The sequence below is a fragment of the Diachasmimorpha longicaudata genome, chromosome 10, assembly GCF_034640455.1.
Source record: "Diachasmimorpha longicaudata isolate KC_UGA_2023 chromosome 10, iyDiaLong2, whole genome shotgun sequence".
Classification (NCBI taxonomy): Eukaryota; Metazoa; Arthropoda; class Insecta; order Hymenoptera; family Braconidae; genus Diachasmimorpha; species Diachasmimorpha longicaudata.
Window position 1 is genome coordinate 843,212 of NC_087234.1, and position 19,203 is coordinate 862,414.

The following is a 19,203-nucleotide window of genomic DNA, read 5'->3' on the forward strand; positions in this document are numbered from 1 at the left end:
TATCTGAACTGTCTGCCACCCGGTTTTTGCGGTGCATTCGAAATTTATGAGTACTACGAACAACTACAAATGATTTCAGATAGAAATCCGAGCTTACTCTGGCTATAGCTTTCAATCAGTTTCTCCTTGATCTTCAAAAATCGAGTGGCCGCTCATTTAATTTCCGATTGCAAAGATTCCAAAACTGCAATCAACTACAAACAATTGCAGATGAGAATCCAATGTCACTCAAGCGTAAACTATGACATCGTTCCGAACTGTGTTTCAAAAATGGAGAGAATCCTCATTCTAGTGCAGATAGGACAAACTCCAAAACTACAATCATGTATGAACTTTAATCTATAAGGTTTTTCAAACTTTTCCATTTTTTCCACTGTTAGAAACAACTACAAACAAATCCTTCTACATTTCTCAATTCTCTCCCACCCTTTCTTCCCGGTGTATTAAAAATCTGTGAGTACTACAATCAACTACAAAACATTTTCAACAGGAATCCGATGTAAATTTGTCTATAGCTATCAATCATTTGTTACTAGTGCTCCGAAAGTCAATTCGACCTTCATTTCAGTTTGGATTGCAAAAATTAAAAAACGTTCATTAACTGCAAACTATTGCAAATAAGAATCCCACGTCATTTCAAATACAACTCTGTAATAGTTCTTCACTCTTTAAAAAAAAAACCAATTGAACGTTTATTACGATAGCGATCGTGAAATTTCTAGAACTACAATCAACTACAAACGATTGCAGATGAGAATCCAATGTCACGACAGCTTTAACTATGAAATCGTTCCGAACTGTATTTCAAAAACAGATAGAACCCTCATTCCAGTTCAGATAGGTAAAATTCCAAAACTACAATCATGTATGAACTTTGTTCTATAAGGTTTTTCAAACTTTTCCATTTTTTCCACTGTTAGAAACAACTACAAACAAATCCTTCTACATTTCTCAATTCTCTCCCACCCTTTTTTCCCGGTGTATTCAAAATCTATAAGTACTACAAACAACTACAAACTATTTGAGACAGGAAACCGATGTCATTTCGTCTATAGCTGTCGATTAGTTCTTACTCGGGCTCCGAAAATCGATATGTACGCTCATTTCAGTTTACATTTGGAAAATTCGAGAACTACAATCACGTATGGATGTTGGTTCATAAGCATCTTTTTTTTCCTATTTCTTCCACTTTCAAACACAACTTCAAATTTTCCTGCATATCTCAACTGTTCACCTTCTTTTATTCTCCGTGCATTGGAAATCTATGGTTACTACAATCAACTACAAACGCTTGTAGATAGGAATTGGAAGACAATTTGCCTATAGCTATCAATCATTTCCTACTTATGCTTTGAAAGTCGATTGCTCGTTAATTGCAGTTTGGATTAGAAAAATTCAAGAACTACTATCAACTACAAACGATTGCAAATAAGAATCCCACGTAATTTCGAATACAACTTTGAAATAGTTCCTCACTGTTTGGAAAAATCTATTAAACGTTCATTACGATACCGATCGTGAAATTTTCAGAACTACAATCAGCTACAAACAATTGCCAACGAGAATCCATTGTCACTCCAGCTGTAACTATGAAATAGTTCCTAACTGTGTTTCAAAAACGAATTGGTCGTTCAGTTTTCAACTACAAACGAAAAAAACGTTACTACTATTCCAAGTAGCTCAAAATCTATCAAATGTCAAATTTTCGTTCGAATCCCTCTAAGTGGGGTGCCCACTTCACGGAGCTACACAAAGAGGATAGACCAAAGTAGAGGCTCAGTTCTGGGGGTTTGACTGACGCCAGTTTCTCCACGTTACCGACACGATTTCACCCCCGAGGAGACGGGGCGCCACGAGTCCTACTGGGGTATCTGCATATCGGCCAAGCGGGGGGGCTCCGTTCGTACTTGTTCAACTGTACAAATGATCAACTGTACACAGAATTTTTAGACGGTGAGAGCACTGCTGTGTAGGGATTCAACTGTCGAGAGACAAAGCTAGGCTGTACATGTGGACCCAGCGCCACATGTACAGTCTAGCTTTTTAGAATTTTAGAATTTTCAAACGGTGCTCTTACCGTTTGAAAATTCTGTGTACAGTTGATCATTTGTACAGTTGAACAAGTACGAACGGAGCCCCCCCGCTTGGCCGATATGCAGATACCCCAGTAGGACTCGTGGCGCCCCGTCTCCTCGGGGGTGAAATCGTGTCGGTAACGTGGAGAAACTGGCGTCAGTCAAACCCCCAGAACTGAGCCTCTACTTTGGTCTATCCTCTTTGGAGCTACATGATAGACTTAGTAGGTACTCATTAGTCGAGAGCTTTCCTGGTGCAATTCCAATTAGATTGGCCCACACTCTACACGGCGCTCTGATGTGGCACGACCTCTTCCGAGGATTTTCATGTCTCTGGGTCTCTCTCATAATATTGTGCTCTTGCATCTATCGGCTGTCGCAACATGTGGCTGAAGTAGGGTAGAAGATAGCATTGCTCAACATTTTCTGGGATGTCACGCACTCCAAGCAACTTTTGCCGCTAAAATTAAGGAAACAAGCCGGCAATCTGGGAAAATGGAGGGGTCCCTGTTAGAGATTCCTAGAGGACTGATGCACTGCTGCTCGTATTGCCTGTCAGGGGAGTTCACTACTTATTCTTTCTACGAATTTCGCCCCAGTTCTTCATTGATCACTGAGATGAGATTATTTTCCGGCCAGGTTCCGAAACCTATAGAGCCAGTTTTCGCCAACCAGACTGATGACTCTCGAAGCAGCGCTCCATCCAAATAACGAGCAATGGCGCGATCTCCTGAATCCGAGCCCTTCTGAGGCGTTAAAGATCCATAACATCTCGGGTAGGTATCAACTGTCTGTTAATCTCGATGACTAGTCCAATAGACCCTGCCACACCTAACATTATCGCCAAGTGGGTTCGATTGGCTATCGAATCAGCAAATATGGATACATTTCTGGGAATCATCTGGTCCGCACTTACTTCCAGAGACTTGTCCCCCAACATTCTAATAGAGGTCATCTCAAAAAGAACAAATTGACGATGCATTGGAACATTTTGTATGCATTATTGCGGATCGATCGAGGCCACCTAGTCATCTAGTAACTCGTCTTCAAGACTCCGTTCTAATAACCTTAAACCAATTCTAAACTAAATATCAATTTTTATTTTCTTGCTTTCTTTTTCCAGGAGATTCGATTTTTTGAACTCGAAGTGAAATACTTTTCAAATGGTGAGGGCCTGTGATTGAATTCCTAAAGTACTTTATTAAATATTAAATGTAAGAAGATTGCGGATGTCAAAATTTACAATAAAAACAGTTTACTTCATTGTTTGATTTCGGGGCTTTCCGCAACTACAAAATTTATTTTTCTGAAGTTTCATATTCTTGCATTTAGAAAATATTTATTATTCTATTTTTATGAGACCCTCCTCCATATTGCAATAGAGAAAAAGTCCCTATGAGATCATCCCCGCGTGGGATTTCCCAAAATACGTCTGGCGACCAGGGAGGGTCAAGATGCATAAACCAAGGGTTGGGGAGAAGGAGAGCATTAAGTTATCCTTCAGTTGAGTATAAATCCTGGGGCTTATTAGGAGTAGTTAGTTCATACAAACATTCATACTGTGAAATACTTGTAGCGTCACAACTGCGATTTTAATAATAACTTAAAATGTTAAAATACCCGAAGTGCGAAATACACTCCATTATTGACTGCAATAAAATACAAATATTATGCCGGAGCGGGTACACGGTATCTTAGTATCATTCTTACTAGTTTCATTTGCGGCTATGGCGCGAGACGATTCACGCCCCAGGTGAACACGCACGTGGACAATTCAGTCAGCTGGTGTCCCAGGGGAAAGCAAAGGTGAGGAGAGCCATGAAAAGAACGGAAAATAACAGCTTCTCTCATTACTGATGCCATATATCGGCTGTGGCACATAACCCGTCTCGTGTTGTAGAACAAAACACTACCGTAGAACATTACACCGAAAAATGCATATCCGAGAAAAAGGCCCCTTCTTCGCAACCCGTGTATTCGATAACACCTCAATAATTGAATTTCAATGTACACTTGTTTACGCTCAAATAAATATTTTGTATCTATTCATTCGTGAGTCTATTTAACTTCCAAGTAGAACTCAAGATATTAGTACCTGAACTTATTTTCAAACTTATTTTACATCGCTTCAAAACATGATGGCTGTCTAGATCTCACTATTTTACCCGGCCAGAAATAAACCATGGGACCATGGGCCTATTCACTGCGAGGCAACGCAGCGAATAGGCCGAACTATCTGAACTTTGCTGTGACTTTCATGAAAAAAAGTTTGTTTAGCATTTTCAACCTTAAAAAATCATAATTCTCCAAATTTTACATCTGGTGAGACGTGTAAACTCTTACAATATTCTGATCTTAGTCGTACACACCCATATACAGGGTGATCTCGACGTGGAGGTCGATTCTGAAAACGGCTGATGAGGAAATTGCGTAAATTAATTAGTTTATTCAATAATCGAGGATTATTATTTGAATTTTCGATCTGATAAGATTATTCTTGTATTCTCATAAATAATCCTAATTTTCATAATAACAAGTTTCTATTTACCCCCCCTAAAAGGATTGTCTTGAAATTGCCAATGAGCGAGAGAGAAATACCTTTCCCCCTCTCTCTCTCACTCACTAGCGGAATGGAACGTCCACCCATGGAGAAGGAGAAGCACGCATGCCGCTTACCCGCGGCACACGGACGTAGAGCCGCCCAACGCTCGCGCCCCATTGGCCGTTCTTTTCACCCCTATATCTCAGCAGGGATGCGTCCGATCGAAAAGTGGAAAAGGACTTTTCTGGTCACAATTACCCCCCTAACAGGTCGGTTCGTAATCGGCATCAACTCACCGGACACCCTGTATATAAGTCCAGTATTGTAAAAGTGAGCCCTTTTGATGTGGACGTCCATATATATTTTGATCACTTCGTACTTTACATTTGCGAACTCCGAAGTCCTAATAATAGATCCAGCACTTTCGTATGTATACATGACATGACTACCACTACCGCCAAAATTGATTTAATTACTTAAACTAGAGTGAGAAAATTTTTATGAAAAATGAACTTTGTTACCCCATAGATAAGGCTCTTGAATTTTTCACTCCATTTTTTTTATTGCGCTCACGTGAATAAGGGAAGAAGAACGGGCCGATGAATAAAATCCGTTTCCCTTTTTTCGTTTTAACATGATCGTTCAGGACAATCGGCCAAAATGCCAACGAAGATGCCAAACTTATCAACGAAATGAATTATAAGTCAATTGATCTCTTGACCGAGTATTCCAGAAATAGCTTGGAACGTATGACACAGAGAGAACTGTTAGTAACTTTTTTTATAGAGTAAATAGAGCGTTAGAGAAAAAGGTTGTGACATGAACTTTACTACGTCTCTTTAATTCGTCGAGGTTCCCTGAAATGTTGGCAACGAGTTAAGTTGATACACCTTCTTTCACCGCTTAACTGTCGGATTGATTGATGCGACTTCAATCTCGCCTGCTTCAATTACGTGCAATATCAGAAATAATACTGGTTCCTACATTATTATTTCGGTGTTTTAAATTCTACTGCATAAAAATAAACATAGTCATACCGATTTACCTATTGAGGAATCTATATATATTTGAATGGTTGAAAACGATGAAAACTTTGAAACTTACCTACGACAGTTACTGGTTTTCTCTGTGGGATAAGTCCAAAACTATATTGGAAAAATCCTCGACCAACAACAATTACTGGTGCGATGCCACAAATTTTTCTGATGAATTGTTGAACTTTAGACAGTACCGAGTCATCGGTACTGCGTATTTGATCGTACAAATCTGTCTCACCAAATGAAAAAACCGGAACCAATGGAGTACTAATATAAACAAAAAAATATAGGACGAGGCCATCAGAATAAAAATGAAATTCAGGAAGACGAGTACGGGCCGGTACTAGATGTCTTGATTAAGTTAGACCTGAGTTTAAGAAAGTGATAGTAAATAAGCAAAGCCACAAGATTGAGAGAAAACTCAATCTGTAGTTATCCTAATCGACATATCTAGTATTGGCCCAAAGCCATACACGTGTGATACACATTGACCTGGTTATGGATTGCACCTACCCCGTTTCCAGCGCGATTTTCACGAATCCTTTTCTCTTCTTAAGAATGATATCATAAGTAGATGGTTTGCATTTGAGGGACTCAGCAGCTCCTCCAACAACCAAAACCACAGCTGCACTCTTTTGATTCTGATCCTTTGATTGCAATAAATATTGAAGACTTTCCGAGGAGGCACCACACGCGCCAAAACTGTAGGCAAACTCCCTGAAAAATGGTACCTTGAAGTGCTGATCCAGAGTCACTATCCGCGGGTCTAAACCAGTGAAAATTGTTTTGCAATTGAGGATATCGGTGGAAAATGCAGCGAAGACACCGGTGGCTAAAATTCCATGGGGAAATGAACACAAAAGGTAGTTTTGTGATGGATCAAGGTCAACAGTTTTGACTAGCTTCACGGGGAAATAGGCACAGAAGTAATGCCACCAGATGAAGTTCCTCATCCATAAGGTCCATCGTTCACTAAAACAATAGTTATAAATTATTGTATATGAAAGATGACAAGAGGTGAAAATCATCATCTTGATTGAATGTATTTTTTCGTTTTTAAAAAGTGCTATTTTCGTTGGCTTTCTATCGGTCCGTACTTGAAACCGCGCACCCGCTTCGTGCTATAGAGCGCTGGGATCGGTCAAGTTGCAAGTCAACGGTGGCAACATTGAATAACTCATGAACTCATGTGCACATAAACGTCCACATATGTTTGCGCTATTTTTTCTCCTTTCTTAGCTCAACGGGTGGGAGCAGACTTTATTTCCCTGTGGTGCCTCCTGGGTCACGCTAAAAAGTATGAATCTGCAGTTTGATACTAGAACTCTTTTTCATCGCATTTTCAAAGTAAAAACTTAGGAATTTACATGAAGTATCACCGTGAAAGCTAAAAAAATGCATGCATCGAACGTCCCCCTGGAAATCCTACAGCTGATATCTCAAAACATTTCCTGGCACTTGTTCTCCTCGAGAGACATTTAGATGGATTATTTCAAATGAAACCCCCTGAGACATGTGGTAGCCCGTTTTCAATGTAAGATGAGAATTTTATATAGTGTTCCACATCTTGCGACGTCATAGGAAATTCTTAGACTGGATTTTGGTCTGGGAAAGATAAATAGAACGTAATGTAGCCTGAAATCGGGCTTAATATAGCCATGAATAAGTATTAGGTAACTCTCGGTATGAGTGCCCTGTTATTAAGGGAAAAAGCTCATGAAGGCTGATCTCAGCCATTGCATACTTTCGAAGGCCTCCGCGCGACTTCCCGGGGAGCTGTGGAATGGCTTCCAGATTGAGGGATACCTAGGTTCGAATCGACTCTCCGGTAATGGCAAGTACGAGTGAAGTTATTATTATACTGTTACAGCGTGAATTCAGTGCTGTTTATGAAAGTTGACGTCGATTGGTAAATGGCGTCACTAGCTTCAGACAGAATGCCGAGAAACGGGCTCATAGTTCGGAGGGCTAGAAAATCTCCAAACAAACCACGATACACTCTTCATAAAATTATTTTAATATGTTCGCTACCTAAAACTACCTAAAATTAGAGATCTGATGCATGACGGGAAACTAATGTGTCTTGTCACGATGATTGCTGCCGCTAATTTTTCTAGCTACCTCGTTGTTCTACAGCTGCCAATTTGGGATGATCTTTTTCTCTCGTTGTATATTCCGGCCCTTTTTGCCCTATTTCGACAGATTAGCCCAATCGAAATGTCGCTGTCCCAGGCCAGTGAGTTTTGATTTACAATTTCAGAGTGGCTCGAGGTACTGATTTTTGCGTTAGTGCTTTATAAATTAGTTTGACTTTGATTTGATTCACCGGGTTTTTGATATGAAACATCTATAGGCTCACTTGTAGACCGAATCGTTGGCGTGGCGACGCTTGCCGTGGCGACGGGTCGCCACGCTATACTAAGTTATACCTATATATATTATGGGTAGTAGAGTGTACGGTGTGGCTTCTCACTCAGCTCGACGTTATTGTTTACTACGGTACACATAACCTGCGTTTTATGTAATTTTTCATTTTAATTTTTGACAATAAAATATGTGTGATAGTGATAACTCAGAAGATCAAAGTGATCAACCTTGTGCAAAGAAAGTGAAACTACACTATGGCGTACTACCAAATCATCAGTAAGTAGATCGCATGTTTCAAGTGTCCATAAATGTAATTATTATATTTTTATATTTAATTCATTATATTAATATTATCTTCAATTAATTATTTTTTTTATTATTCATGAAGGCATTAATATGGACAAATTTATTAATAAAATTTATATTTGCAAATCTTTAGTCATGACTTTATGACTTTATTATTTTAGACGGTCCTAACCAGAGGTGCAATCAGCCTCTCGGCCATTTTACACCCTGCCTTTAGGCAGCCGTCTAGTCGCTGGTCTCGAGTATCTGTGCCCTACGAGCTAACTCATAGAGCCCCTTGATCCCGTCCCTGTCGACAAGTATATCTTTGCATGCACACCCAAAAACATCCCACCTGGCTTCATCGAGCCCGCTGCACCTTGTGCATAGGTGAAGAGAATCCTCCTCCGTCAACCCGCATCTTTTGCATAGGGGGTCAGTCCCTTTGCCTATCCCTGATAAATACAGAGCCAGGGGCCAGTGTCCAGTGATAAGCCCCACTATAGCTCGGAGCTTAGCCTTGTTTAGGCCCAACAAAGTTTCTGCAATCTTCCTAGTGGGTTTTTCCAAGAGGGATTTCGTGTGTCTGGTACCCGTCTCCGAGTCCCACCTCTCCACAATCCTCCTGTCCCCACGCTCCTTGTCGTTCACAAAGTCGGTGTGCACGCCTACGTGCTCCACTCCCCCCTGAGAGGCCCTACTGTTTGCGTTCTTTGCTAGCTCATCGGCTTTCTCATTGCCTCTGATGCCAGCGTGGCCCAGAATCCAAGCCACCTCAAGCCGATTATTTACGGCAATTTCCTCCATCAGCTCTACGCATTCACCCACTAACTTAGAGCAACACTCGTACTCGTACTTGAGTATTGCCCTCAGCGCGCGTCTGCTGTCTGAGTAGATGAAGATCTTTTTGCCCTTGTCCCCTCTCTCCAGGATCATCCTGGCGCAGGTCCTTAGGGCAGCCAGCTCAGTCTGGAGCACGGTTGCGTGCGAGTCCAGCCTCTTTAGTCATATATTGCAATAATTAACTAAGATTTGAGTTCATGAGTATATTGAAGCCACACTTCATTTTTTTTTCTTTTTCTTGTGTATTTTAATATCACATTTTTTTTAATATTTCAGTTCCGAACAATGATCACAGGGATCACAACATATTCTTATTGAAACGACGCCACCCTGATCATTCAAACACAAGGTATACTATCAATGTTGTGTAAGACTTTACTAATCGAATAGTACCAGACTATTTTAATTTTTATCTTAGATTTTATCAACATATTTATATTTTTTATAAATATAGATGTGTGTTTATATTTTTTAATATGGAACAACAATAGATGCTGTATTTGTGAGATATCTTGATGATGTTTCATCCAATACTTTTGTAAAACACTTTAGTTATCATCGACCAATCCTCACATTAATACCGGCAGAGGAAAAATCGAATATAACTATTACTGAAGTCACAGATGAAAATATTTAAATTGTGGCCACTTGATATTAATATCGAATTTTTAGACCACATGTAAATAAATGTTTATTAAATAAAGTTACCATTTTCTGTAAGAAATTCGTAATACTTCCTTTTTTCATTAGGCTATATTTAATTCCTGTAATAATATCATCTTCTATGCATAGTACTTGTACACACACGATGTTTCACATCTGCAAGGCGTCCCATGGCGGCTTACATTTTTTTCGTTTCAGTTGTTATATTCCGGCCCTTCTTGCCCTGGTTTAAATAATTCACCGTATCAGATCTTATCCATATGGTTGTAGATTCTGCACTGCACCGCCTTCACACTCCTATAGAATATAGAAATTTGTATGGGTAACCGCAGAAAAAACGTATACCGACACAGACGATTACCATACCGACAGTCTCCTACTCGTCCGAACTTCAGGTAGTGGAAAATTCGCCCCGCGGGGATTTCAACTTTGGCCACTGATGCCGCTTAGCGATGATCTGGTTTTCTGATGAAGCTTCTGAACGGTCTGAAACTTTTTTCTTGATCCCCGACCCGAAAGTGCGGTCTTTCCGGCGCAATTTTGCTCCGGGAACAACACCTTTTGTGGCGCGCGTTATTCATATGTTTTCTCTCCAGGCGAGGACTGTACACAAATGTGACAGGTTATCAGTGCTGTGATTTTACAAGTTTGAAAGTTTGGCTGAACGATGATTAGTTTAAAAAACTTCGTTTCTCCGATTTTTCCAAAACCGATGCAATCAAGTTTATAATAATCAGCTTGAAACGAGTTTAGCCCTGAAAAGGCATTATTTAAGATTTTAGGATTGTACTTTCAACCATTGTACTTTTAATATATCTCGATGTGATTGTGATAAAGAGAATAATCCGCAAAATAAATGAAAAAATCATACATATTTATAAATAGTCATTTTCTGGATTTCACTTTTTCTGCAGCAATTATATGAAATTTTTTGAATGCAGTTCTCACTTTTCGCCCGCCACGACCAGCAAAAACCTCGGCTTCGCCTCGGTTTTGCAAAAGTCGGGCGGGCTCCCATGTAACTGGCGAGAGAATGTTGTTGTCAATATCGAAATAGAAAAAATCTAGTCTTCACGAGGTGTGATTATATGGTATAGACGTACACATGAACATCCCGCGCCGGCGTTCAATCAATAACAAAAGCCAAACGACGAATTTACAAATTTACTATTTCAGTTGATTGCGTTACCACTTATTAAATATTAAGATATTTCTGGTCTACCGCACTTTCGGGTGGGGATAAAGAAAAATAGTATACGACACACGGCCAGGAAATCCAACTCTCTGGCCTTGTGTCGTAATATACTATTTGTCTGTCTGTCTGTCCGTCTGTTTATGGTCAGATGGTCCTTCTTGGAGTTCTTCAGGGACCCTCAACCCTCCTGAAGCCTCAATTTCATGTAGCAAAGTCGTCTCTTGAAAACGACGAGCGGTTTCCACCTGCATGAAGGACGACGAGATAGCAGAACAAGCAACCACCAACCACATATGGCTGAGATCGACACATTCTCTGCGAAAGTCAGTGTGACACTGATGAAAGCACTAATCTTGCTAAATCCGAGTGAGCATCCTGTAAAGGCATGTAAGAGCTGGTCGATACGAATTTCCTTGCGGCAAAACTGAAACTGAAGAGGATAGACTCCCTGTGAGTATGCCGAAAGTACCACTCACACTGCAGCTCTTCCCCCTGTAGCGCTAGCTACATACCAACACCTTCGAAATGAGACGAGACGATACCTTCTCTCTCACTCCTGCGGTGTTATTGTTTCCCGATGGGCAAATTCCTCACAGGATTATCCCCACTACTCTCGGCAAATCACTTGCCGAAAACTAGCAATCGAGTGCTCGAAAGACACTAGTAATATAAACTAGTATATTACAATCGGCACGCGACACACTGTGTATAGTTAATTATAATATTTAATAAACGACGTATTACTTTTGATAAACGAACGTTTAAATTATGTGTAGTGCAGAAACCTAGTTCTGCTACACCCCGAGAGGTTCGAGTTAATCCATTCGAGACGTTCCCCCTGGACCCAGAATTTGACGAGCAGCTCTTCGGGCGGATCGTTCGAGACGTCGGATAGAGCCAGGTGATGCGCTAACCACGTAGGAGCTGACGCTGGGTCCGTCGGCCCGAACTCGATGCAGCCGAAACTGGTAATTTAAGCAACCGGAGCATCTGCCCCGTGTTTAATGCCACTGACCTTGACGATGCGGTCAAAGACATCAGCGCCGATGAGCAAATCAATTCGAGCAGGGTACTGAGCGGAAGCTCGGATCTGCTAAACTCAGCTCCTTGAGATAGTCCCAGTCGACGTCCTCCACCGAGAAGGTCGGGAGTGAAGCTCCGCGCCGAGCCAGCCCAATGAGCTACCACTTGAATGTGCTCTGCTCGAGCGAATCGACTGGAGCGTGAGATTAACTGCGCTAGACGTTGTCCCAAACGACGACGCCACTATGCGCAAGATGTGGATGGAGTAACGCTGCTTTGTCAGCTTTCACTGACGAACGAACGGCTCTGAAATGAGGCAGAGGTCTGAGCCTAGATCCAAAACTAGTTAGACTCGCTAAGCAGGAGGATCATTGATGATGAGCAGAGCGACACTAGTAGAGAGCAGGACCGCAGGACCACTCTCGTGTGAGTGTAGGTTACCTGTGGCACTCCATGGCGCTGAGCTGGTTCAGCAGCTGAAGATGCCGGCGCAGTGGGGAGCAGCACGAGGCTGAGCTCGACAACGGGGGCGATCAGGATGCAAGAGAGTCCGATGCTTCCCCTGGCACATCCTTCAGGTACCCGAAGTCTGATAGAACCGGACGCTACGCTTACCCAAGCAATTGTAGCATAAGCACAGCGTTTCTACCAACCCCTTTCGAATGGGTGGTGAAAGTACCTTGAACTCGCTGCAAGAGGCAATATAATGGTCCCTCTTACAATAGGAACAGGGATGATCAGCATCCGCTCTGGATGTCGAGGTTGTGGACTGTATGGGAGCTGAGCCTTGAAACTTCTGTGAGATCTCAGCTAGGAGAGAGGCCGCTGTGGCAGTCATTTGAGTGGTCGGCTTCCTTGGCTGAAGGCGTTGAATAGGTCTATCTGGAGAGCTGTTCTTAACTGCCTCAGCTCAGCCGATTTCGAGGCTTCCTATAGCTCCAGCTCAGTATTGGAGAAACTCAAGTAGAGTCGTAAGATCCGGAAATTCTGTTGCCATTCCTACTTCAGTCTCCCAAACTTCTTTGAGCTGAGCCGGTAAGCCAAGATGTGTACCATCACTGATTACCAAGGCTCCTTGGGCTGACCGAAAGTTTGGAGAACACTGAGGGCTTCGCTTACCCCGTTGGTAGGGTGGTTTAATGCCTGTGCGTTGTGAGCGATCATCGGGGAAAGGCGCAAGAGAGCGTCGAGGTGCGCGCAGACAAGAAGCCCCTTATTCTCGTACCGGTTAACGAGGAGCCCCTAGACAGTGTGAACGATTCATCAAAGACGGTCAAATTCGAAATCTATTGCGACGGCTCCCTGGACAGAGACGTTCGAAGATAAGGCATCCTCTCAACGTTGGACAAGTCTGGGTTCGATCCTGCCAGCGTCTTTAACAAGTGTCGGAATGAGCGCCATTCACAGAGAACACCGGAAAAGTTTGGCCACGAGATTTCCTGAAGAGCATGTCGAGAGCAGCCGCCTTGATTCCAGGTGGTCACCATCGTGCCACAGGAGTACCCATTGAGATTCACTGCTTCCTTGATCTCAATGAGCTTAGCGATCTTCTCCTTAGCTGCTGCGAAGTTCGAGATGACCTCATCGAAGACGCCCTCCTTGAAGTAGGGAACGTTTAGGACACCGTCGTGCTCTGAGCTCCCTGCGACGATGTTCTCGTCAGTGGATTCGATCTTTTCCCAATAGGTCTGCAGCATCTTCCGCTTTGACTCCCAAACAGCGATACTGCATTGCGCTACTTGCAGTTCCTCCACTTCGGGAGTAATCTGGTCAATAAAAGCGGGACGAAATATCTAAAGATTGACTGTAACCTCGTGACTCGACATTTTGCGGGAATATAAGCGAGGATCTCAAAAAGCTCGAAAATGATCCGAAGAACAATAGCGCCGGTCAGGTTGAATTAATCGAGCGTGACTATGACCTCGGAAATTCGAAAAATATTATTTAATCAAAATGATCACCGCCAAGATAATCAATAAATGCTGACACAAAATGTTAATTCGAAATAGTCGCTATCGAGATGGCCAATCAATTCCGAAAAAAAAGAATGATAAATTGGAATAATCGCCTCCAAGATGGCCAATAAACTTCGCAAGAACGATCATAATAATTATTAAGACTGTCCTTTATGAGGAGACGATGTTCGGTCGATGATCCGAAATATCCGGAGTAGGTCCACCTTGTCTTGAGCTGGTCCGTAATAGCCGGAATGTAGTCGGAAATACCGGAGTTAGCCCACAATATACGGAGTGAGGTGCTGTAGCTCCTGAAGAATTCTGCAGGGCCGGGGCGATGACCACTGTAGTGCCGGTACTGACGATCGAAAACTCCCGAACGGGCTCCCAGGATTGGCGTGACGGCATGCACTTCACCAACTCCCGAAAAACCCCACTCTCGCCTGAGAAACGCGCGAAAAGCAAAAAATACTCCACTGATCCGGCTCGAAGTACCAAAATGTTCGATGCAGGATCTGGTTTGGGGAGTATTTTTTGTGGATGGGCGAGATAAACGTGGATTACGGGAGGATGATGCATAGGTCGAAAAATCACTGCACATGCGCGTTGATGAAACAAAGTCAGTTTTTATTTTAAAAAAACCGTCAAATTGCATACTGTAAAAATCACGACTAATGTTGCGAAGAAAAAGAGCCGAACAAATACTGATTGAGCACGTTGCAATTAGGAGTAGCAATGGTCAAAAGTATTACAAAAGCGGAGCAAAGAACACTGTTAATTAGAACACGAGATGCCCGATGCTATAGCACAAGAATCTAGAAGAAGGCTAATAACAGGTCATAGGCCAAGAGACCGCAAATGGCCGAATTCCGGGGGTCACTAGAACCCACTGGCACCTTCCAGAAAGATAACCGAGCTGTCCAGGACGTGGCGCCTCAGATGCCGAACCAATTAGCTCGGTCCTACCGGGTAATCAATCGGCCAGCCATTACGGATCAAATCGAGGGAGCGGAGGGGATTATCATATTAGATTATGGGGTAGAAAAGAATAAGAACTATTTAAGTTTTAGTTAAATCAAATTATTATTTAAAATATCACTATTGATTCTATCCACTCAAGAGGCAGTACACACTACAAATGTTTACTATGAACGATGCTAGCTAACTAACCCTCGTAAGGCCCAGATGCCACACTCAACCTCAGAGGGCAATAGAACTCCCTCCCCTTGCACCCATCTTGGTCCTCTCTGGTCACCAGACGTAAATGGGGAAAACTATAGCGGAGAATCCTCATGGGGATTCTCCTTAAATTATTCTAGGAGGAGGGCCTCATAAAAGTAGACTAATAAATATTTCCCATATATTGAATAATTTTATAGCAGGGTGACTTTTGCAGTGGAGAAAACCCCAAAATCCAACATATCATGCCATTTTTCAATATGATAAGAATTATGGAATTGTGATTGAGAATAATGAATGTTCAAGTAATTGATGATGAATTATTATGAATTAATTAATATTAATTCTAATATAATATTGATATTAATTCATATTATTATCTGTTTAGTTCCAATGCCGTTCATTGGAAATTACCTAGCCTTTCCTTACATGAGGGGTATTGCGACGGAAGTCGGAATATCCCTCTCTGTTTTTCTCCGCTCCGGCCGGGCGCACACGATTGTCTCCGGCGCGTGCGCGGCGACTATTTGGGACTCAAATGTTCGTTGCGCGTGCGCTTTGGCGCTTCGGGTGTTCTCGGTCTTGGGGATGGTTGGGTCTTCATCCGGATTTATGTTTTGCTTTCTCTCTTCTCGAAAAAGTGTAAAGTGAAAGTCGTGCTTTTTCACGGATCTCTATACTCAATAATTATTGTTTGATATTTGTGCAATCGAGAACCAAAGTTATTAAATAATTAGATATAATTAAAGACGAAACGGTCGTCGTCACTGATCCATGTATATTTTTTTAGTATTCTATAAATTTATTGAACAAAATATAACGAAAACTAACCTCCTGGGTAACCCCCAGGATATCATCAGGTGAGAGTTTTCACAATTATCAAGTGGTACCACACATCGAAGTTGGATACCAAATTTAAGATTTGATCCAACAAAACCGATCTGTTTTATCATAGTTAAATTTTTTAAGTTAAAAGTGTGTATGTGCCAAGTTTGTGTGGGCTGTAGCCAAATTAATATCTAAACAATTAGTGCTAAGTTGATTGCTCTCGGTTATTGTATTAACTATTTCAATACATCTTGGGTTTTTTGTGCCGTAACGGCTTTTTCCAAAATCAAAAAACTGTGTTCATTGATCATTTTTACACAAATCTTCAAGACAACCTAACCTTGAAAATCCTATTGCAACTGTCATACCACCTAGGGTATGGCAGTATAGTTCAAAACGTTTCATTATCAATGAATGAGTTTTGATGAAGCAAAAGAAGCAATCATATATTTTTAAACCAAGAAAATGAGCACCCATGGGCTTTTATTGTCTATACGATTATGAGTATTCAACAGTTGCAGTGTAGCAGACGAGGATACACCAACATTAGCGATCGTCGAAGCTGAGAAACATCAAACTGGGATAGAAACTCGATAGGTGACCAAGTGCGATAAAACCTAAGTTCGAAATCCAGGGGAACCGTTTTTTTTTAATTTTTTCCTTACGATTCGTGTTTGTGAACCATTGAAATGGTGCGTAATGGTATACACAAAGTTATAAATCAAGAATGGAATAATTATTCAAGTAATAATTAATTACTTTAAAAGTCAATCAACCTGATGAGGCCCAGACTTGATAGTGCGTTACACTTCAAATGAGGTCTTGATGCGCTAAGCGCTAGTTAACTGCACGAGAATCTGACTTCCAAAAAACAGTGATCCGTATTAAAAACATATTCTTGGAACTGCGGGGGGTCGAGTGTTCCAGGTACGAAACATTTTAATGTAACCGCATTGCTCCTTTCTTTTGAGAAAATTCACGGGGATTCCACCGGCCACACCATTCTATTCACTTTTCTAGCACATGGAAGACTAGCGTAATTTCTCCAAGATTTAAAACCGACGAAGGTCTCTCTAAACATTCAAGACAATGCTAGTGTTAACTATGATATTTTCTCCATCAAATTGCCTATGTCTCCACAAGATCCAAGAAACTTTAATTTTTTGTTGCTTTCAACCCAACAGTCGCTTCAAACTCAAGTACCACGGTGGGCCTTTCTCCAGACGTGACATTTTTCAAAACACCCAGATTTGTTCACTCCATGCAGACTTGGTCAACATCCAAGTCATAAACCGCCAACTAACCAATCACATTCTCCAGAATCCCTCTTCATCAATCAGAAGGATCCTGATACCGCTACTCATCCTGAGGGAGGAACTCAGGAACAAGGGTTTGATCTAGGGAGAACAAAGGAGGGTAGAATCAGTAGTTTTTGAGCGTCGGGTGAGCTCACGTTGATACAAATAAGAGTGCGCGTCCTTCAGACATTACGACCTTCCACAGTTCCCAGTAATCAACTAAATCAGTTTGTTTTAAGTGTAATAATAATTTAACTAACCAAATCAACCTTATGCGGGAAAATAAACACGTGATTCACCCAAGTCATTAATTGTTTTGAGTCAATTTAATGAGTACCTCAGATGTGTCGTCTACTGTAGAAATAGACGAAACAAACAGGCAACCTGATCTAGACCTGATATGACATACCACGTATTTATTTTTCAAGTTGGGTCGCTCATGACTGAATCTCCCTTTCGATTAATTACTCGCTCTCTTAATGAGTACCCTGCTCTCCTAATCTAAAACAGAGAGCTAAAACTTTATGAATTGCTCTCTTAAGTAATTTTCGGCTCTCTTAATCAATTAAAGTGCTCTCGATCCGTCGATAAAGATTAAAAATCCTTGATTTGCTCAGTTTGGTACTCTACTCTTCATCACCACCGATCCAGGTTCACAGTTTGAGTCCAAGCTATTCTCAGCACTTGCAAAGGTGATTGGAGCCAAGAGCATCCACACCACCTCGTACCATCCTCAGTCGAATGGGTTGGTGGAGCACTAGCACCGCGCAGTGACGGCCGCGCTCATGTGCAACGCCCCAACACCTTGGTCACATCTTCTGCCCTGAGCCTTGCTTGGGCTTCGAACCGCGCTAAGAGAGGACTTGAGAGCCTTGCCAGCACAACTGCTCTATAGAACTGATCTCCGTATACCTGGTGAGTTTTTTGTAACTGCAAACTTGCCAGCCGACTGAAATTTCTTCTAATAGAAATTGCGAGACCATATGCGACGAATCAGACCCACCACCACTGCCCATCACATCAAGGCACGTTGCTTCATCCTCACGAATTTGTACCACTGCAGCCGTGTTTTCGCCCGTGTCGATACGGTTAAAAAACCCTTCGACCCTCCCTGCACCAGACCACACGAAGTCGTCAACAGAGTGTTTGTTGTACAAATAAATGGCATCGACAAAGCAATCTCTGTTGATAGACTCAAGCCTGCATCCATCGTTAAGACTGTTACGTGTCATGTTGCACATTCTGAATTTTTTGTATTTCTCATCATTTCTTTTCTTTGATTTCTCATTTCTAAATTAATTTTCCTAAAAAACTATTTTATTCCAAGGGGACCTATTTCCCTACTTCCATAAATCCATAAAACGAAAGTATTTTCAATCTTCAGTACAGCTGCCCCCTCAATTGTTTTATTACTGTATTTATATTTTTCTCAAACTCTGGACAGAACCCTTTGTCCACATTTTCAATTATCTTTCAACGCATAATTTAAATTGTTTTTCCCGCGACCTGGGTCACCTGGCGCCTCCTATCCCTAACCACCTTCATATTGTTTCGTTGTGTCAACGCATCGGAACGTTTCCAGTAACACAACAAGTGTTTCCCTGAAAGGAATGGTTTTCCCTCTCAATAAGATTCTCTTTCCCTTAAAAAGCTCCAGAAACAAGGGATAAAGAAAACACACCATCGCCAGAGAAAAATTCTCGGGAAGAAGTTGGCATTGACATACCTGATGATCCGACAGTGCATGCAGAGCAAGAAGAGGGGGAAAAAATCACGGAAACCGCGCCAAATGAAACAGTTCTGAAAGCATTTGGACTAAATGCGGAAGACACACCATTTAAAGAGGTCAAACATAATCCAGCATTGATCGGCTCCTGGGAAAAATGGATTAAGCAAGGACTCCCAGAAGAAAA

The 19,203-nt window shown here is 41.7% G+C and overlaps 1 protein-coding gene across 3 annotated transcripts in view; it reads right to left on the bottom strand.

Annotated features, from left to right (window-relative positions):
- Positions 1–19,203, bottom strand: part of LOC135166581 (2-acylglycerol O-acyltransferase 2-A-like) — a 70,689-nt gene that overhangs the window by 33,010 nt on the left and 18,476 nt on the right. For all 3 annotated transcript variants that reach the window (XM_064128942.1, XM_064128941.1, XM_064128943.1), the window contains exons 3-4: positions 6,168–6,626; positions 5,722–5,921 (exon numbers count right to left, since the gene is read on the bottom strand). In XM_064128942.1, the coding sequence (XP_063985012.1) occupies positions 5,722–5,921; positions 6,168–6,626 (659 nt within the window). The remainder of the gene's footprint in view (positions 1–5,721; positions 5,922–6,167; positions 6,627–19,203) is intronic.